The following is a 22,466-nucleotide window of genomic DNA, read 5'->3' on the forward strand; positions in this document are numbered from 1 at the left end:
CACATCACTCAGGGGCACCACTCAGGGGCACCACCACATCACTCGCGGACACCACCACATCACTCAGGGACACGACCACATCACTCAGGGACACCACCACATCACTCAGGGACACCATCACATCACTCAGGGACAACACCACATCACTCAGGGACGCCATCACATCACTCAGGGACACCACCACATCACTCGGGGACACCACCACATCACTCGGGGACACCACCACATCACTCGGGGACACCACCACATCACTCGGGGACACCACCACATCACTTAGGGACACCACCACATCACTCAGGAACACCACCACATCACTCAGGAGCACCACCACATCACTCAGGGGCACCACCTCATCACTCAGGGGCACCACTCAGGGGCACCACCACATCACTCGCGGACACCACCACATCACTCGGGGACACCGCCACATCACTCGGGGACACCGCCACATCACTCGGGGACACCACCACATCACTCAGGGACACCACCACATCACTCAGGGACACCATCACATCACTCAGGGACACCACCACATCACTCAGGGACACCACCACATCACTCAGGGACACCATCACATCACTCAGGGACACCACCACATCACTCGGGGACACCACCACATCACTCGGGGACACCACCACATCACTCAGGCGCACCACCACATCACTCAGGGACACGACCACATCACTCGGGGACACCACCACATCGCTCGGGGACACCACCACATCACTCGGGGACACCACCACATCACTCGGGGACACCACCACATCACTCGGGGACACCACCACATCACTCGGGGACACCACCACATCACTCAGGGGCACCACCACATCACTCAGGGGCACCACCACATCACTCGGGGGCACCACCACATCACTCGGGGACACCACCACATCACTCGGGGACACCACCACATCACTCGGGGACACCACCACATCACTCGGGGACACCACCACATCACTCGGGGACACCACCACATCACTCGGGGACACCACCACATCACTCGGGGACACCACCACATCACTCAGGGGCACCACCACATCACTCAGGGGCACCACCACATCACTCAGGGGCACCACTCAGGGGCACCACCACATCACTCAGGGACACCACCACATCACTCGGGAACCCACCACATCACTCGGGGACACCACCACATCACTCTGGAACACCACAACATCACTCAGCCCAACCACATCATCACTCAGCACCACAACAGCACTGTCCTTGCTTGCTACCAACAAGCATTGCCATAGCCAATAGGACATGCATTAGGAAAGTGTAAGCTATTGGCTTTGTGAATAACAATGCTATTAATTTAGAAATTTTCAAAGCCAACACATATTTAAAAAATGTGTCATTTACAATACCAATAGCTCACACATTCCTAATGCGAGGCCTATTGCATTGCAAATGCTTGTTCCACCCAGAGGCGGGCCATAAGGGTTTAGCGGGAAGGAAGGCAAATCATGCAGGATTTGCATTGTATTTTCTGTTGCATAAGAAGAAGGTTGGCCTAGTTAAAGCATCAAGTGGCATGGCCACGCTTCCGAAGGGAAAGGCGGTGGTGCTCCAGGGATCCTTTTGCTTAAACTCAGTTTGTGTCTTGCGGAACTACAGGGTTGCAAACGCTCATCTGGTGTGCATAAAGCCTTCGATTTCGCCTCTAACCCTTTGCTGCCAGTAGATCCCTCATAACAGGTGAGTAAACAAGCCCTGGCAAATCCAACAGGTCTACGCTTAATGTTCTAACGCATGTAGCATTAACACATTAGACTGAGACAAACAGGAAGGAGTTAACAGGAGTGGACTTAGAGGGCTATAGTTGTAAGTAGTCCCTCATGCAGTTCAATGCAAGGACTGGAGTGTAGGTGAAGAGGTACACCAAAATAGCTAATAGCATTAGGTGAGAGATGAATATTCCACTTGACTGAGGGCCTGTGTGATTGAGAAAGGATCGAGCCAATGGCAGAAAAAGGCCTGTGGAAGATAGCCAATGGATGAAAGGGGCAGACCCAGAGCGCTTTATATGTATATTTTTAATAATACATCTATTTGGCTGCTGCACCGTCAGACATCATACTTAAAACGCTGGAATTGCATCTGTCAGGCGAAGAGGGTCTTTCCGAATTCTATTTTCTTGAACTTGAAATGTATAAATGAAAGCACCTAGTGGCGGAAAACTGAGTAAACACAAATGCCCGAGTGGAAATCATCATTTATAGTGCCGGGACTAGACACTTATCTTCATAATCTGTTTCATCTGCCACGGAAGAGCTCGGAATGCAATCTGTCTGGAGGGAATCTTTGTGTGTTGCACTGTAATTCTTGTTTTAACCAATGTGTTGGTTCTAGGAGCGCGCGCGCGCGCCGGAAGTCATGCCGTTCATCTGTCTTACAAATGTCCCTTTCTGATTCCCTTTGTAGGTGGAGCCCACGAGGACAGGAATAAATCGCGGCCTGTTGTAATAACTTGCGTGAGACCCGGAGGTCCTGCTGACAGGTACGATGCATCTTCCTTTACAGATGCGTCTGCGAACCCGGAATATTGGGGATGAGAGATGGGCGCAGCAAGCCAGCTCGGACGGATGCTGCGAGGCCGTTCCTTTGGAAGCACTGCCTTCCATCCTGATCACCGCAGCCAGCAGGGAAGCATGCTACGGGCACTTGCTTTACTAGTACAAGTAATTAGCTGCCAGGAGTACAGCGCACATTCATCACATTGCTGTAAAACAGTTTCCCATATATTTGTGCGCATTTTTATACTTGTGGCACTCGTGTTAAGGAAGGTCGTACAGTAAAATATATGAATCGAATTTAGAGTGTGACTGTTGCGTCATAATAGTCATGTGTACAAAATAGTGCTAAGTCACAGCATCTATTGGAGAGCATGTGTACATATTGCTTGTGGAATTCATGTGCACTTGACAATGTTGAGAGATATCACGTAGTGGAACTTGTGTACTTAGAGGTGCTGTGTCACAACACGCAGTGGATTCATTGCATGCATGTGTACATGACAGTGCTGGGACATCACGTAGTGGGACTTGTGCACACAATAGTGATGTGTCTCAACATGTGGTGGAATCAGTGCATGTGTATATAATAGTGCTCACTCACAAAACATACTTAGTATGTAAGTGTACCTTGTAGTGCTGAGTCTCATCAGATAATGAAATACATATGCGCATATTAGTTGTGAGACACATCAAGTAGTGAAAACGATGTGTGCACAAGATGCATTGGAACCAGCCCCTTGTGATTTATATTAGTGCCAAGTCACCAAACAATATATTAAATGTACGTGTAGATTGTAGTGCTGAGTAACATCAACTAGGGGAATGTACGTGTACATTGTATTGCTGAGACACATCAAATAGTGGAATGCATGCGTACATAATGGTGCGGAAGCACTTCATATAGTGGAACATAAATGAACAAAACATTGCTGAACTACGTAGTGGAATATTTGTGTGCCTAAAAGTGCTGAGTCGACTCACTTCGATGAATGCTCGTGCATATGGTAGAGCTGAGTCACATAATTAAATGGATGTGTACTTACCAATGCGAGTCACCGTGCTAAGTGCATTGTAGGTAGATCTGAAATTACATTAACCATAACATGCATAATTGCTTGACATTCATGACAGGCCACCTCACCAGTGGGGTGCCTATCTTCATGATGTTGGCGGTAATGCACACCACTCAGTGAAGAGCATGGATAGACAAATGTGTACACAACAGTGCACATCATGTAGTGGAGTGTGTAAGGTTTTTGTTGTTACATCAAACAGAAGGATGCCTATGTACTTGATGTTAGTAGTGGCGCAAGCGATGAGTTTACTGGCGAGCTGTATACAGGGAAGAATGTATGGATTTACGTGTTTATACAGAGTCCCATCTCCCAGTACAATGCATGTATTTCATGTGTAAAGCCTGAGACACAGCACGCCTGAAATATATGTACACATGATGTCAGTCCGAATCACAGCAATAAGTGGACTGCATGCACACACATGCTGTCAGTGCTGAGTTTCCTCATGCTTAATTGTCACTGCACGCGAAACGCAAAGTTGCATGGTACACAATGCTAGTGCAGAGTTCCGTCATGCAGTGGAATGCACATTTTCACAAGCAGTTTATGAAAAGAACGTGTATAGCATGTTAGTGCCCTCACATCATTCAGAGAATTGCTTAATGCACGCATGTGTGACTTCACCCCCGTCATGCAGTGGAGCGCACACATCCATAGTGCCCGCGCTGAGTCTCATCACACAGCGAAAGGTATGTGCACACGAAGTCAGGTCTGAGGCACATCATTCAGAGGATTGGCGTGTCCGTGGTAATGAAAATCACGTAGCGACACACGTGTACGGGAGATGACTGCTGAGCCACGTCATATAATGGAACGCAGGTCTACATGGTGTTAGAGTCGAGTCCCATGATTCGTGGTTGAAAAAATATGTATGTGTAAGTTAGTGTATGTACACGTTTTCTCAAATAATTGAGGGGATTTGTGTGTCCGTGATGCTTGGGACAATTTACACCGTACAGCTATGTGATCTGATAACTGTATCTCACAGACAAAACTATATAACCTCTACCTCACTTTTGTTTATCTCTGTGATCCTGGATACAAGTTAAGCCTTATTCAATTCTTAATGCTAATTGCACATGTTATTGCACTGTTATGCTATATAACCCTACCTCACCGAGCTTGGCTATATGCCTATAACTCAAGCTAAACCTATTCACCTCCTAATACTAATTGCATAGGCTGAAGAATACATATATATAATCACCCCTTATAGCCTATCGCCTTCTACCTCATATCTGTTTGTTGTTGCAATTGCTATTATAATGTCTGTAATCTATCTTATATGTTAAGCGCTCTGATACCCACGGGTCTTGTCCGGGCTATACAAAACACTATAAATAATAATAAATAATAAAATAAATATTAATGCTCAGACCCGTCTCCTGTGTAAACAAGTACACACAATGCTAGTGAACTCGTGTCATGCAGTGGAAGACATTTACACATTGTGTCAATGCAGTCATCCCCTGAAAAAAAATATATATATGTATATAAATATATATATATATATATATGTGGATGGAACCATCACCACCCTTTACCGCACCCGCCAGAAGAGTGCAGCAGCGCCATGATGGAAAACGAGCGAGCAGTGTCCCTGCACACACGCTGAGCATCGCCAAGCAGCCTCAGGGTAGGAGCCGACTAGGGTAAGCATCCAGCTTGCTAGTCTGACGGGCATATATCCGTCTGCTACTCCACTACCGTGAGGTTGCCTGGTTGGCGAGGGGAGACCACTCGTCCGCCTCGATCCACAGATGGGGCGCCAAGACTAAACAGGACTACCAGTCCCATCAGGCACTGGGACATTTGGACTGCCCACTAGGGGCGTGCCATGATTATTACCAGGGCTGGTACCTGCATTCCCATCATCAGTTCGCCAAATCCTCTGAAGAGAAGGCGGGAGCCTTCGAAACGCGTCAGGAATTCCACGGCGAAATGGGACTGAATCACTTTCTCTTGAGCTCCTCAGCTATTCAAGCATGCTGTGGCAAGATAGGCGAGTTCAAGTTTCTCCCCGCGAGTGTGGCTGTGTCTCTACACGCGAGCGTCCATATGTGGATGGAACCATCACCATCCTTTACCGCACCCGCCAGAAGAGTGCAGCAGCGCCATGATGGAAAACGAGCGAGCAGTGTCCCTGCACACACGCTGAGCACCGCCAAGCAGCCTCAGGGTAGGAGCCGACTAGGGTAAGCATCCAGCTTGCTAGTCTGACGGGCATATATCCGTCTGCTACTCCACTACCGTGAGGTTGCCTGGTTGGCGAGGGGAGACCACTCGTCCGCCTCGATCCACAGATGGGGCGCCAAGACTAAACAGGACTACCAGTCCCATCAGGCACTGGGACATTTGGACTGCCCACTAGGGGCGTGCCATGATTATTACCAGGGCTGGTACCTGCATTCCCATCATCAGTTCGCCAAATCCTCTGAAGAGAAGGCGGGAGCCTTCGAAACGCGTCAGGAATTCCACGGCGAAATGGGACTGAATCACTTTCTCTTGAGCTCCTCAGCTATTCAAGCATGCTGTGGCAAGATAGGCGAGTTCAAGTTTCTCCCCGCGAGTGTGGCTGTGTCTCTACACGCGAGCGTCCATATGTGGATGGAACCATCACCATCCTTTACCGCACCCGCCAGAAGAGTGCAGCAGCGCCATGATGGAAAACGAGCGAGCAGTGTCCCTGCACACACGCTGAGCACCGCCAAGCAGCCTCAGGGTAGGAGCCGACTAGGGTAAGCATCCAGCTTGCTAGTCTGACGGGCATATATCCGTCTGCTACTCCACTACCGTGAGGTTGCCTGGTTGGCGAGGGGAGACCACTCGTCCGCCTCGATCCACAGATGGGGCGCCAAGACTAAACAGGACTACCAGTCCCATCAGGCACTGGGACATTTGGACTGCCCACTAGGGGCGTGCCATGATTATTACCAGGGCTGGTACCTGCATTCTCATCATCAGTTCGCCAAATCCTCTGAAGAGAAGGCGGGAGCCTTCGAAACGCGTCAGGAATTCCACGGCGAAATGGGACTGAATCACTTTCTCTTGAGCTCCTCAGCTATTCACGCATGCTGTGGCAAGATAGGCGAGTTCAAGTTTCTCCCCGCGAGTGTGGCTGTGTCTCTACACGCGAGCGTCCATATATATATACATATATATATATATATATATATATATATATATATATATATATATATATATATATATATATATATATATATATATATACATACATACATATATATATACATATTTAGTGTCAGTGCAGTTACATTACACCGTTTAAGGTATGTATACAGGATTTCAGTTTCGAGTTGCATTATCTGTAGTACACATGCATGTGGTGAGAAAGCAGTCATGTTATACAGTGAAATGAACGTGCATATGATGTACATGCTGACTTATATCTCACCAAGAATACTTACGTACATGATGTGTATATTGAGCCGTAGCATGTATTAACATGCAGGGTGTTGCTGTGGAGTTGCGTGCAGTGGAAGCATTAATATGCAATGTTGGTGCTCAGTCATTTCACTCATGCCCACAGTGTTAGTGTTCAGTCACTTTTTTTCAAAAGAATTGCGTACATGATGTGAGTGCTGAAGTGCGTCAGTCATTTACAACCATTAATGGATTCCATTCGTGCTGCGTCACATCATGCGGAAGAAGGCGCGTGCATCAGATGTTTGTTCCTAGTTCCGTCACGCAGTAGAATAAGCGCCATATTACATCATGCAGACAATGCACATATACCTCAAGCTGCTGCTGAGCCGCATCCTCCATTAATTTATGTACGCGACAGTGCTGGGTGACGTCTCACTCTTGACTTCATGTAATATGCCCGTATGGACTCACACATGCTATAGGATGTACTTACACTGAAGGATCACACAGAGTCACAGCACTCAGCAGAAGGCATGGTGCTGCGTCACGTGCCGTAGTGTGAGACTTGTATACACAGCGTTATCATTGCGTCATGTACAGTAAGGACTACTGTATTCCTTCTAATACATGGTCACACACACTATCACCCTCCCCTTAATTCTCTTATAAACAGGATCAGTTTGTCCATGACTCCGTGAGGATCCAGGGTTGCTTGTAGAACCAGCTTCCAGCTTGTGGGCTTGCTTAATGTCGCATGTCTCTGGGCCCTAGCTAGGCCTTCTGTTGATACGTGGTGTATGTAACTTCTCTCTTGTGCCACGCCGGTTCTTACTCGTTCACCATGTGTTAGGCATGTTTCTCTCCAGTGTAATCATGGCCAGGATTGGCCAGCCACTGAATAGGGAGGTCCAGTCATGTTTCAAACATGTTCCTTATGAATATGCATGAGGCCGATTCGCAGACAGTTCATTCCATTAGAGGTTATTTGCTGGTTTATTGGTCACTCTGAACACTCAAGAGGATTTTACAATTCCTTGAGCACATCTTCTTTTGATGTTGCCACCTTGCTAAACAGCTTACAGGCCCGGGCGTACATTTGGCAATTTATTGCATTATCGAATTTGTATTATTAGTTCAATTTGTGTTATTTTTATTTGGCAATTACCATGACCAATTAAGATAACTCGATAGTAAAGATTTGTAATAGAAAAGCCCCGAACTTGAAATATATTGTCCTGTCGGGGGTAAGATGACAACCCTGTCCCATTGGGAGATGTAGGTGGGAGGTCTGCGGTTTTGGCTACTCGAAGCACTTCACTTGTAGTGCAAAGCTTGTATTCCCTTTTTATTTTTCCTTCCTACCTTAGTCCTGTATGCTCTTGAAATTGGACGTATCATGCTATAAAGGACTCAGCCTTTTTAAGCCCTTATGGATGTACTTATTTAATCTGTGGTTGGGCGGGTGGTGGTTGGCTTACAGCTTTGGTCATTGCCTATATAGTTTTATTTTTCGGCTTCATGGCTGACCTTCTATTTCTTTTATTCCATGACTCTATTAGCTTCTTTTTTAAGCTAATCACTCCTCCCCAGGCACGTTCCTTTTTCTGGTCATGTTGTCTTCTGCTAAGCAGTGGATAGCTGGCTTCTAACTGTGTGCTTTGTAATGCTGCTGTTCCTCAGCTTATGATGTAGCTCTTGCTTGGTTTTTTTAAATTTCTGCCTGTTATTTTTTCACTTACTCTAGTGTATAATACAGATATCATTCAGCACAGGATTGGCCATTCCTTACGTGGGTAATTGCTGAATGAATGGATGACGTTTGGCAGGTCCCCGCCATGGGCCCATGTTTATTTAATCATTTTGTTGGGTTTTGGTTGTAAGTGCTGGTGTAAGGTGGGGCTTCCTTTGGTATCTCAGTATTGAAAAAAGAATTTGAGAGTGTGGCTAGTTCGGATGTTGACCTCTATACCTTCGATGCACGTCCAACCCCTCATACTCAATCATTGGAACCTTACTCCTACCCTGGTGTGGGGTCTGTGTGTTTGACAATTGGTCCTCCTGCAACTGTTTGCCAAGCAGAAAGTGCTCAGGCATCAAAAGTATGAATACATTACTTCTAGGTGCATTTACCATTGCTAGCCTCCCTCACCTGAACTCACTCGCCGCAACCTGTCAGCACACAGACAAGCAGGAGTTGGACTTGCGTAATGATGAGTTACGAACAGTCACAGATTACAGTCCGCTTCAGAGAATTTTGGAGAAAACGCTATTCATACTGCGTGTAATTGTCAATGATGGAAGTTATGTAACTAAAAGAAGGGCTGAGACTGCAATAAGTCAAATGTTTATGTTTCACCCTGTCACAGCGTTCAATGGCTTTGTCTTACACCCAAATTGCACAGGGCTACCATTGTGCTTATTCCTCCTCACTCACGGTGAAGTCATCATGTGATGAGAAGTGCTTATTTTCTCAACGCTGATTTCCATATTATGGTAATTTATTTTCCATTGTGACCCCTTCACATTCATGCTGTTGCAGTTAAAGTAAAGCGGAAAGGCGGGTGGCAACGAGGTTGGAATTGTTGAGGGGTGAATCGCTGAGGCGTATGTCGCTGCTATCAACGCGCCGCATTGGAATAATTTAATAAAGGTGGTGTCTTCAATCTCCTTTCAGAGAGGGGACGGTCAAGCCCGGTGACAGGCTGCTGAGTGTTGACGGCATTCGGCTCCTCGGAACATCGCACGCGGAAGCCATGAGTATTCTGAAGCAGTGTGGGCAGGAGGCAGTGCTGCTGATAGAGTACGACGTGTCAGTGATGGGTATGTGACAATGCTGACATTTACATCTTCATGCAGCTAATGTGACCTTTTGGTACAAGTCTCCAATCATCAACCTCATCCAATCTGATGGGGGATGACTGTACCGCCATAGAAAAAGTCAATAACTAGATGTTCTTGTTTTGTTGGGCATTGGCAAAGGGGAATTTCAGATTCATGTTTTGTCTGTGTATGTGTTTGCACACACTGAGCTTGATGTGGTTTGTGTGTGTCAGTCTAAGTAGTAAATAATCAAAGGGAGTGAGAGAGAAGATCAGTTGAGATCCTCAAACTTACCCGAAATAACCATATATAAATCAAAACACGGGGTCCCCTAGGAATCCACTACATCTGGGCGGTTACCTGCACGTGAGTGATTTTTACTATAAAACTCTCACCATCAGGAAATCCTGAAGGCATGCTTCATCATACAGTATTCACAATGGAGTCCAATACTTCCACTAAGGGCTTCAACCTGATCTCTTTCAGGGCACACTTATAGATATTGCAAGAGATAACTAGCAGGAAATGGTTAAAAGGCTGCCTGAGGCATACCTGCTACAAACTTTATTATCAGAATATTGCATTGGTAGTGTTAAAAACAAATGCCGACACTATGTGGGGTCTAATTACCCTACTATCCTGCCTCGTGGTCTACATGTTTCAACCTTCCTAGAAGATACTGAGGCTTTCATCAGGAACAGTATTTCAAGGATCCCTATGGATTGCCTAATCCTTTCTGAGTCAAACAAGTGAGGAAATACCCCTTCTTTAGCTCTTTACTCCTTTTCTGTCGGCGAGGGAGGATCAGCGGCCCAACGAGCAGTGAGGACACTTGGGTGATTGAGCCCAACGTTTCTTTGAAGAAAGTGTAACCATAAGAACATTGACCCTCACTCGTCTCTAGAAAAAGGGGATGAAGAGCTAAATATATTAATGCCCACCAATGATTTATACTTTCAGGGCATAAGTATAAAGTCTATGCATGGTATTAATGGAAGTATGATGTATGAGTAGATGGTTTGTTTGCACTTTTGCAGAGTACACTTGATATGAGCCAGTTTCTCTTATCGACAGGTAACCTGTCTGAAAATGCATACTTTGCGTTGCACTACAGTGGGTAAAGGAAAGCATGCAATATAAAAACAATTCTGTGACCATTTGCAATGCTACATTGCTGTGGAACTGTTTGCTCATGTTAAACCTGGAGCATATGTTTTTGATATTTTGGTATGTTGAAATCATGAGCAATGTATTTTTTTAAATATACTAAATCTTTTTTAATTAAGACTTTTTACACAAATGTACTTGAAAGTAGCCATTGGAAGAAGGTCATCCCAGAAAAATTGTTCAATTAATAAGCATGCCCCCTGCCCTGTAACAGGAGTTGAAGTAAAAGGAGAACAAAAAAACAATAAGAACTGAGATGGGCACCGAACCTAGCAATTTTAGTGTGAAAGAAAAGGCAAGGCGTGATACTGCCCAGATAGGGGCGGCTAGAACAATGGATACCTCTAGTATGACCTGTTGGTGCTTAAGTTTGTCTAGCTTATCTTTTCTATTGTATTGTATTGTACTCCATTGTATTGGTTTTTCCTACCCCTTGCTAGGTCAAAGTGCTGTGCATCTAACAGCATAATATCGCTGTGCATCAGGACCCCACTGCTCCACGTCTGAGGGTGCAAAGCCATAGGGCATCGAGAACCCAGAAAGGTGCATTTCAAAATGGTTTGTTGTCGAGTACTCTCTAACTTTAAAGTGAATCATGGCGTCCAATAGTTTCAGAAGTAATTATGCCTTTGCTTCTGCTTCCTTAGGACTGCTGGAAACGGTACAGGTTTTGTAGCCCAAGCAGTGCACATATACACATACATATCCCCCAGTAAAGGCTAATAAATCCTGCTTAGAGGAGCCAGAAAACATTTCTCCAAGCTCGAAGTCCCTGCCTTTGGGGTCCCTTGGATGATTTATGAGCAAATACGTAAGGGAGGGGGGAGCAAATCTGCAATGAAAATTTTAGTCTACCAATCCTGGTCGCCTGACAGGCCAGGGGAGGGGGGCAAGATTAATGGGAGAGGGTGTCGGTGACCACTATACACATGGAGTGCGTACAGTAATAGCCAGCGCGGACCAGTTTTTCTCAGAAGCCCACCGCAGTGGTTGCTAAATAAATGTCGGGTTGCCGAGTCCGGACTCTGCCTCTTGCCCCTTTATACCTTCGCCCTGCACACCTTACCCCTTTATCTCACTTTTGCAGGTTCATTTTCATCCCTCCTTTCTCACTGTTTTCTTCTCTTCTCTTCCTCATTCTTCCCACCCGTTTCTCTCTTGTTCTGGGGTCAAAGTCTGATGAATAAAAAATACGTTCTGGGCCCCAAAAATGATTGCCGGTTGGTCCCTCCCGCAACCACCTGCTTAAAATAAGCCCTGGTAATAGCACACAACACTCTGGGCTGAGTGATGGAGAATTTGCTGGTTGAGCTACGCGTGTAAAAGGGGCCACAATACATAATTACACATGCCTAGTATATGGTTTTAAAAAGTACAATTTGTATTAGTTTGCTGATATTATGTATAGATGCGACTATGTATGTATAAGTCCTCTTGTGAGCTTAACTTATGCAAGCTGCTGTTAACTTGCCCCCGCAGGAAAAACAGATCAGTTGACAACTGTTACGCTCCATCATTACCACTCACCACACAAGCAGCGCCTCCTGCCCCTTGACTAGGCCAAGCAAGAGGCCCTTTCCCACCTCCTGACTGTCATAGTGAATGTTTTTTCACAACAAGAGAGAGAGAGAGGCACTCTTAAACCCCCTATGAATCAATAAGTAACAACAAAAGAGTGACTATCAGAGTAACCAAAAAGTGGTTGTGTTAAGCGATAAAGAACAGAACCAGTGTTTGTAAAAGGAACCCTCACTCACCGACCTGGTCAGTGACATGCTTCATCATAGGGTTCCACCAGTGTGAGTGATGTACATCTACGTCTGGTTTACAGCGGAGCAGGAAAATTTGAAGGCGTGTGTGCTAGGTGATGATGATAAGGTGAGATTAAAAGGTGTTTTGTACTAGCCTATCAACTACTTTATTAAAGGCTGACCAAAGACCGTTAAAAGGGGTGAAACGGATGTGGGTTAATTCTAAAGTAACTAATAGTATCCGATTTTAAAAGATGGTCGACATGTTTCTGCTTGTGTGTGCCATTAGCAAAGCATTCATCAGGACCTAAACAGAGTTCCACGGCGGTATGCGCTCGTTAAGGCGCACCCTAACCTGTGGGACAGAACAGTGTGGTATAACTCACGGTTTGCAGGGTCTTTTGAATCCATTCAAGACCCTCCGGTATAACCGTGAGTTGTACCGCACTGTTCTGTTCCACAGGTTAGGGTGCGCCTTAGCGAGCGCATACCGCCGTGGAACTCTGTTTAGGTCCTGATGAATGCTTTGCTAATGGCACACACAAGCAGAAACATGTCGACCATCTTTTAAAATCGGATGCTATTAGTTAACTTATAGAACTAACCCACATCCGTTTCACCCCTTTTAACGGTTTTTGGTCAGCCTTTAACCCCTTTACTGCTAAGGCATTATTCCTGCCCTCATAGAATTTCCATTGAAATCAATGGAAAGTCCATGACGAGTTACCCTTGTCATTAGCGGCGAAGAGGTTAATAAAGTAGTTGATAGGCTTATCATTATCACCTAGCACACACGCCTTCAAATTTTCCTGCTCCGCTGTAAACCAGGCATAGAAGGACCCCAGGGAAGCATTCTGCTTCTCTGGTGGAACCCTGTGATGAAGCATGTCACCGACTAGATCGGTGAGTGAGGGTTCTTTTTACAAACACTGGTTATGTTCTTTATCGCTTAGCGCAACCATTTTTTGGTTACTCTGATAGTCACTCTTTTGTTGTCATAGTGAATGCACAGTATGCCACCTTCATCACCTCCAACGAACAGTGGGCTAATGTACCCCATTTTACTATATATATATATACCCTGGTCCTTTTGACAGGTGTGGGGTTTAGGTAGGAAGGAGGAGCTACCAAAGTTCGAGGTCACTACCCATCCCCTCATACTGATCCCGCCTTTCCTACACAACCCCTGGGGGAGGCGGGGGCACAGTAGCTTGCTGTGGTGTCTCAACTGTCCAGCTGGGAAGGCCTCCTACAACAGTGAAGGCTGTGAGTATGTAAACTGATGCCCCTTAATCCAGTGGCCGCTGGTACAGAACAGGGGTGGCAGGGCGGGGGAGTTGGAAAAAAAATAGCTCCTCTGTATGGCCGCCATCTCTCCTCCGCTTCTCTTCCTGATTACTGGAAGCAGGAAGCAAAGAGGCTCCTCTAAGCCATTCACAACGCTGCTGTCACAAGCATGCCAGCAGCGTTGCGATTGGTCTGAGCGGCCTGATTCGGCGCTCGGACAGGGAGTGGGAGCCTGTGCATGTTCTGCACCCAGGCTGTGCAATGCAGCTAGGTGGAGAACATGCTAAGTGTACACAACTGTTGGGCCATTCCAAGACGGTGCTAGTGAGAAGCGCGCTCCTAGTGAGAAGCACGCGCCCACTGCACCGCTCCCGCTTTTGTTACAGGCGACCGATACTGCAGCACTGCTGCAAAACTGACTCCCAGTAACAAAACCGGCCCCACAGGCCCCCACCCTTCCGGCCAACTGGGAAAACGTCCGGTGCCCACCACGGCCAATCCGGGCCTGCATATATTTCCTCCTCCCCCTGCTCTGACAGCCTCGCCCGCCCTAACTTGTCTCGCACGGAAAAATAAAATGATAGTAAAATTGTGTTATAATTTTATTTTTCCTTTTTTGCAGTGCTGAGAAGCAGTGAGACGACGCTCCTCCGCCTTAGCAGAGGAGCCGCCACTGCTGTAATCATTTTATTTTAAACACCTTAAGACACCAGTTATATGATCAGAAATTAAATCTGATTATGAGGATTTGCCTCCAGTAGGCCCATGATAAAGCTTTGGAGGAAACTTTACTGAGGGCCTCATAAATTTATAAGAACCTTCTAAAATCATAATTCCTTTACGCCCACTGATTGTTAGAGGCTGAGAGCTCACGCCTCAGGTACAACACACTCAAGCGTTTAACGGAGCTGTAAAGCCGGCTTCAGCAAAGGCGTCCATGCACAGGTAAGAGCAACAGACAGACCATTAGATCTGCCTTTTCGGACTGTCGAGTTCTTCCATCTGTTAACTTTCATTTCAATGCCAGGCAGCATTTTCTACGCTGATTTAATATTTTATTCTGGTGCAGCAGTGTATTTTTGTGTTTTGAATGTTCTTCAAATGCAATAAAAGAGGCCTATTCTGTTTTACATGTTCAGGTTCGTGTATTAACACAGTATCCTGCTCTAAGGCTGCCCTAAGAACGCAGAGGGTCAGCAGAAATGTATGAGGGAGAGCGGGGAGAGGACATGGAAGGAAAGGGGAATGGGGAAGCAAAGCAGAAAGAGTCGTGTGAATGGCATGATCTTTCCTAAAACGTTTATACCTCATCAGGAGGCGTGAGAGTGCATTGTGGGTGCTGGACCAGAGGAGTCTGAGCAGAAAGTTGTAAAGGAGGAGAAGAAGAGGAAAGGGAGGAAGGGGCAGCAGAGAAGGGCCCTCAAGAGAACAAGCATTGGCAATGCCAATAGGTCTGGCTTTGAGGGAATGTTGTATAGTAATGTGAAGTATTATAATAGATAGCGAGGGAATGGATTTGTATCTGTGTAGAAGAAAAGAACTCAGGAATAATGTTGGAGTGGGTTAAGAGGTCAGGTGACAGGTGCACTGTCAATCCAGACATAAAAATCCATGTAGGTTAATGACTGCCTTCCTCCCATCAGTGCTTCTGCCAGAGAAACACCATAAATTATATAGTTACCTAAGACAATTTTCTAGCTTGTGAAAGCATGCCTCGGGCATCTGTATAAATAAAAAAAATTAACACAACTGTGTGGCGAGCAAGCACTTTTTTGTGGAAGCACACATATTCTGCCCAATCAAAATATGTACTCTTGGCTCCTAACGAGGGCGTAGCCAAAGCCCTACTCCTGGTGTTCTCACATAATTGTCTGGAAACAGCTGCGCTGTCAAGCCAGACCATAGAATCGGTGAGTGGGATAAGGCGATAAGAATCATGCAGGACAATGGATTGACCGATGACTATGAAAAAATGTTGAACGTTGAACTTTGAAAATGTGTGATAAAAAGGAAGGAACCTGTTCTCGTGGTGGAAGGGCTGAGTGCATTAAGTGCTATAATTTTTCTGCTTCAGAGAAAGAATGCCGTTGGGATATTTCATTAATTTATCTTCAGAACTTCCCCCAAAAGTCTTCGTTAGACCAATTAATTTAGTAATTATGCTGTAAATACATGGTCAATGTCCAGATTTTGACACCCCGCATGAAGTCTCATTTGCCACCCATCCTTCCATGGATGGCAGCACTTTTTACGCCTCCTACCAGTGCCCTTGGTAGCTGCAGGAAATCAGCTGACTGTACAAAGCGCACTGTGCAAATTAATCATTTGTCCCTATTGCTTATGAATGAGCTAAAGGCTTCTCAGCCGTTTGATCTTCTTTAGAGGTGCCTTAACCTTTGTCTTTTGTTCCCAGTATATTAATGTTTTCTGTGCGGCCAGAAAGACCCGCAGGTCTCTACAGAGAGGGTTGAACTTGCCTGCAATGTTCACTCTTTGCCATAGGAAGCGTGCATTAGGGCGCTCTTCAAGGCTACTTTGAGCTCTGTTTCTAGCCAAGATTGGGCACTTTCTTCATCACCTTCCAGGAATGGATGGGCTGATATAGCATCCGGAGAAATACTTAGATCCAGATTGTAAGGATGATTGTTGTATTATCTTCCTCCCTGGTCCCTCTCCCTTTCCTCTCTTGCTCCGTTTTCCTTTTCTCTTCATGCCTTGGGAAATGTATTGTATTCTCTTGGTTCTGCCCTTTTTCCTTCACCCCCCTCTCTCTGCCTATTCTTGGTACGTTCCTACTGCTATTGTGTACCAACGTTCCACAGCTGCCTTCAGCTGAATGGAACCTGTTGGTGGTGTAGGACCTAATAAAGTTTTCTCTTCACTTACCCGACGTCGCGTTTTTTCAACAATGATCTTCTTGCATAAAACTCATCCATCATCAATGAGAGCACTGTCCATAATTATTAAAAATCAAGGTCTCAGATTATTTTCTATTGTGAGTAAATCCATCAGTTATGAAACCTCATTCTGTAATGCTTATATATGCCTATTTCTTCCCCTTAGACTCTGAAATTGTAATTGTCAGAGCGCGTACGATTACAGTGCAATGAGGCGTGTAGCTTTCAATGTTGCTGTGTGCAGTGATACTAGACCCATGGTCTTTAGGGTGCACTGGATCCTGATTATTGTTGTTGTTTTACTACCTACCTAGACTTCAGGAGCTTGTTTGCCCTGCTTGCATTAGGCCCATGGCACCCTTGCTGTCCCACTGAATGAGAGGTGTTTCTGCATCCTGTTTAAAAAAATACAATTATTTTTAGTTGCTCTCCGTCTTGCGTCTGTGCCTCGCTGGGCACACTGAGGTCTGGTATTGTTCCAGTGTGTGTATAGTGTTAAAGACCCATAGTTCCTGATACAGGGATATGTTTATCATGGTTAGATCTTCCTTCAAGTTCATGCCTTTGCTATTTGAAAGTGATGCCTGCTGTGCTCCATGATAATAATCATGTAGAGAACTAAGTAGAGCAATTGCATAGGCCTCGCCTGCTCAAAGTTAACCAACTCTGAGAGTTTTCCTCTCAAACGACGAGAGCTCGTTCCTCAAATCCTCAGTAATAGCATTCTGATGGCCATAGTCCAATGAAGAACATCTACAGATTGGATCAGAGAGTACAAGGCTATCATTGAGTGTATCCTTGACTCTTCAAGACATCGAGAGTATCCTTGACGCAAGAGTATCCTTGACTCTTCAAGACATCAAGAGTATCCTTGACGCTAGAGTATCCTTGACTCTTCAAGACATCGAGAGTATTGTCGACTCTTCAAGACATTGAGAGTATCCATGACTCTTCGAGACATCAAGAGTATCCTTGACTCTTCGAGACATCAAGAGTATCCTTGACTCTTCAAGACATCGAGAGTATCCTTGGCTCTTCAAGACATCCTAACAGTATAGGGAGTCGGACCAATCTATACACAAAGAACTTCCCTGTGATCATCGCTGAGCTTGCCTTTCGAAAAGTACAATGACAGAATACTAAGCCTTTAGCACAGTGGACCTCGAAATGACTTAATGAAGAAACCAAAGCCGTCAGAGTCATTGAACTTATTTGGAAAATCTAATAAACCTCCATAGTGAGACCAAAGTATAATTTGTCTGATCTGATATTAAATGTGCTAAAAATCGCCTAAACAAGGTATTTGACATGGTCAAACAGAAAGCTTAACCCCCACTACCAAGCCCAATTGTATATCCATTGGAAACTGCAAAAACATGGCCCTCGTGTTTTTAATTCATCTTTATTTTGTGAATATTAATAGTATTCAACAGATCATATAGCACAAAAAGCACATGCACTATAATTGCATCACAACTAACTAAAAGGAGTGTGACACCCACTGGGCCTTACCTCCACTATGTAAAATCACTGATAAATGCTGATAGAACTACACATACATAAATAAACTGTGTTTGCAAGGTACTTCAAAGTGTTTCTCACATTCCACACCTACATAAGGTAGCAAAAGAGAAAATCTACTTACGATTTTCAATCAGTGGCGGCGGCCACATACATAAAGTGGTGGGTGGAGAAGGGGTGGGCAGTGGGGGGGGGGGGGTGAGTGTGAGAGGGGGTGCTTGTAGGGGGGACGAGGGACCATAAGAATTCTAAATAATTTTTGATAGGTAAGCTTACCTGCTGCCGGCCGCCTTTCGCGTCACGCCTCGGTGCTGGGTCTTCCTTGTCCCAGCAGACAAGGTGACTTCGTCACAGACTCCCTGTCCAATCCCATGTTGCGGAGGTGCATGGGGAGTGCCGGGTGTTTAATCCAGCCGGGTTAGAGAAACCTAAGTGCGCATGTATGTTTTGGTCAGCCTGAGACGGCCAGCCAAACACACATGAGCACTTAGGGAGTGCACGCAGCACTTCCCCACCCCATCCCATGCTTCCCCCCCCCCCCCCCCCCCCCTGCACGCGCTGGCTGAGACAGCGGCTTAAAAATAAAACGATAATGAAACATGGTTTTATTTTTTTGTTGCTGGCTCGGAGTAGGAGCCTCCCCTGTTTTGAATGTTAGAATGGGTAATGGTTAATTTAGGTTTTCTCAGTCTTTCTTTCCTCAAGCCTGGCTAATTGTGCAAAGGAGATGTGTGAGACGTGTGACTACATATAGAAGATGCATACCCATGAGTCATATCCGTAATACCATCTTAAAAACCAAGCCTTGATGTCTTCCACTGATGAAGCAAGGGAGATATTGCAGGTTAGAATTTGGCTAGGTCTGATGGCAAAGCAATTGCCTTGTTCTATTAGATTATTATTTGTCTGTGTGATTTTACTAGAATCCTTGTGATTCGTTTGGTGCAGTGGAGTAATCCTATGTTTCATCATTTCATCCAATGTTGTCTGAGCTGTCAAGCCAATGATCCCACCATGATGAGGTTTTTCAGGTTAATTCAAACATGTCAGAGACATGCACATTTACCTAGACTGAAAGCATGCGTATCGCGGTGGGAGCTGCAGCATTTTTTGCTGTCAAAATGTCTTGGTGTGCTGACCTGTATTAATCAAACATTACGTGTATTGTATGGAATATTGCACCCCTAACTATGACTAGATTTTCCCTAGAAATGCATTACATCCTCCCCTCTTTGAGCCCCATGTCTCAGACAGAGGGACTTCCTCTTTAAATGTATGCTGAGAGTCCACCAGCTGTCTCCTCCCCACCCTTGCTTCCGGGTGCATGTCAAAATACCCTGATAGTCCAAGAGTTCAGATTCACAAACTGAACTCACCATCTGCAGGTACTGAGCAGAACCTCAGTCCACAGGGACGTGATTCCTGTGTTCTAGAGATGGCAACAAATTCCCCACCGATGCCACCCACCCAGGAGCCTGTGTAGTCCCCCAACAACTACATGCACACCTTAAAGTACGAGACATCAATCTCAAAAAATGACTTAAGCATTTACTATTCCAGGAAAAGTATTTCAGAAGTTTTATTAATGAAATACACTTTCACATTTCCCATCTCCTCATTCTCGCTCATATACCAAGTGTCACTTTCATAAGCACTCGCTTCCCAGTTGCATCTTTTTCAAAGCCATTGCACTGAAAATGGCCAGTCCGTAAGCATGTTTCAGCTTTGGCTGCTGTAAAACTGACTCCACTTCATATATAGTATGTGTGTGACGTTTGAATGCTGTATACCCTCGAGTTAACAAAAACACTGAAGTCTCTAAATAAATATTCCTCCTTTGATCACTTAAGCCTTACGCAGTAGAGCCCAAGGACTATCATTTTCCGGGTACATTTCAGGACATCAGCATGTGCTTATCTTCGTTTAGTTCAAAGCATTGTTGAAATGTCGGTGGAGATTACAATATCGTAGTACATTCCTCTCATGGCGACAACCAGCAAACTAAAGAGTCCAGAAAAGAATGAATTGAGGCTCATGCTTGCTGCTGATTTAAATTCCAATTTCATTACCCCATGCGGAAAATTTGAAATAATGATACATTTCCCAGCATGCACACTCACATTTGTATGGGGCCTTGGGAGCGTGTCCAGCATTATTTACCACCCTGTTTCCTGCAGTGGATTATTACAATGCATAAAATCTCTTCACATTCCTAAAAAACAGTTTAAGTGGATGATAACCAGTGTCCTCAATCTTACTAAAAGTCAGTAAGTAACGATACACCCTCTAATGGAGATTTATTAAGGCTTGAATCCTGTGTCCTTTTTGAAAAAAGCTGTGGTGTGTTTTCAGCTGTACTCAACCTGAGAGATATTTTCCAATTAATGAAAAACAATCTTTGGGAAGATCTGCACAAACAGAATATGGAGTGTGAAAGCATCTTTTAGCATGATCCTACACGTCATGGTACCTCAGTGGAACAGGTGTAGATAGCGTTCGATGAAGGCTGCATCGCGCACTCATAACATTTCAACCTGTGCACTTCAAACGCATTAGTATTGACTGTAGCTCATATCTCATCATTTTGCCTGATCCTTTGAAGAGCTGTGTCAATACAAATGTGCCTACACGTTTCTGCTCCGGCCCACGCCTTGCAGTGCACTGCAAGATGTTCGCAATCTGGAATCCCCACGAGTCACCGATGCGTCCAGCCTTCATTCATACCAGCCACTCGCTGCAGAATTGATTCAAACTTCGGGAATGGATCCAATGTATGAGTCAGGCTCAGGGCAGCATTTGCCTCTTCTGCAATGGTTTGGTTGCTTATTAAGCACACGCAGGGGACCCAGCTGCACTGTGTTAAAGGACGACTCCTCGTACCGTGAGGTCTGGGTTACAATCCTTAATATGGCATAAGCCACTTTTGGTGTGATCAGAGATGAATTAGTTCATTTCTAGGTCTGTCAAACTGCAAATTAAATTAAATATGTCCAACCAGTCTGTGTAGAGGACTCGCCCAATTAAATGCTGTCACTAAACATGGGATCACTTTTTCTACACACTGATCGGAAGCAGACTCAACGCACCGCTCTGTTCTCCCAGCAGCACCATATAGTTGAGATGCTCCTACTACAAAAACAATTATGTATATGTTGCATCTATTTCCTGTATTCGAAATAAATAGCTGTAATATTGTGAATTATTTTGACCAAGTAAAGGGGAAAATGTTCTTACCTTAGTCTCCACTGCCTTAAATCATAATAATTGTTTACCCTTTTCGAGCTGTTGCTTGCCATTAGCACAGACCCTAATTAAAATGGAGTCTGAAGTCATCTTTAGCCCAGCCTCTCTCCCCGGCTGATGTCATCGGTGGAGCCAGGCGTACTGCAGCTTTATCAATTCACGTTAATGGAAGTGGCTAATGCACACTCATATGGGGTGCCCATATTATAACCGCGAAGTACATCATGCGTTCCCGTAAATGCCCTCAAACAATAGGTAATTAAAAATAATTATTTTTGGATTTATTGACCTGACTTAAGAAGGTCATTTAGAACAGCATTTGACTTTTACAGAATGATTAACTGCATGAATGAACAACGAATTCTCCTAGGGGATGAGTGTGCTATTAAACAAGATAATCATGTCTTCAGCCTTGAATGGGCAAGTTATCAACCTTGTAACAAGGAGGCCTCGTTTTTTGTTTCTTATTTCTTCGTAGTACCACATTATGCAGTGCAGAGCAAATCCCTGGATATACCTCCACACTAGATCCATTATCTAGCAATAACTAGAAGAGGGTGGAACGGGTTAAAAAAAGTCATAACAGTGAGATGAAAAAAAGTGAGCCAGTATATGATGATGAATGAATGGATTCTCTGGAATGTGCCTTATGTCCAAGCTTTTCTTGTGCTCAAAGATCTCTCCTATGCAGTTGTCCTTGTAGGTGACCTATTTGAAGTTAGTTGTGGCATTTGAGCCGGAGTCTGGCATCTAGGAACACATTTATGTAGCCAATCATGGGGCACAGCACTTGACATGCGA

At 45.1% G+C, this 22,466-nt stretch overlaps 1 protein-coding gene across 7 annotated transcripts in view; it reads left to right on the plus strand.

Annotated features, from left to right (window-relative positions):
- Positions 1-22,466, plus strand: part of GRIP1 (glutamate receptor interacting protein 1) — a 1,198,832-nt gene that overhangs the window by 1,003,426 nt on the left and 172,940 nt on the right. For all 7 annotated transcript variants that reach the window (XM_086919026.1, XM_086919023.1, XM_086919024.1 and 4 more), the window contains exons 6-7: positions 2,425-2,500; positions 9,654-9,799. In XM_086919026.1, coding sequence (XP_086775152.1) covers positions 2,425-2,500; positions 9,654-9,799 — 222 coding nt within the window. The remainder of the gene's footprint in view (positions 1-2,424; positions 2,501-9,653; positions 9,800-22,466) is intronic.

This window comes from Lissotriton vulgaris, chromosome 1_1 (assembly GCF_964263255.1).
Source record: "Lissotriton vulgaris chromosome 1_1, aLisVul1.2, whole genome shotgun sequence".
Lineage (NCBI taxonomy): Eukaryota > Metazoa > Chordata > Amphibia > Caudata > Salamandridae > Lissotriton > Lissotriton vulgaris.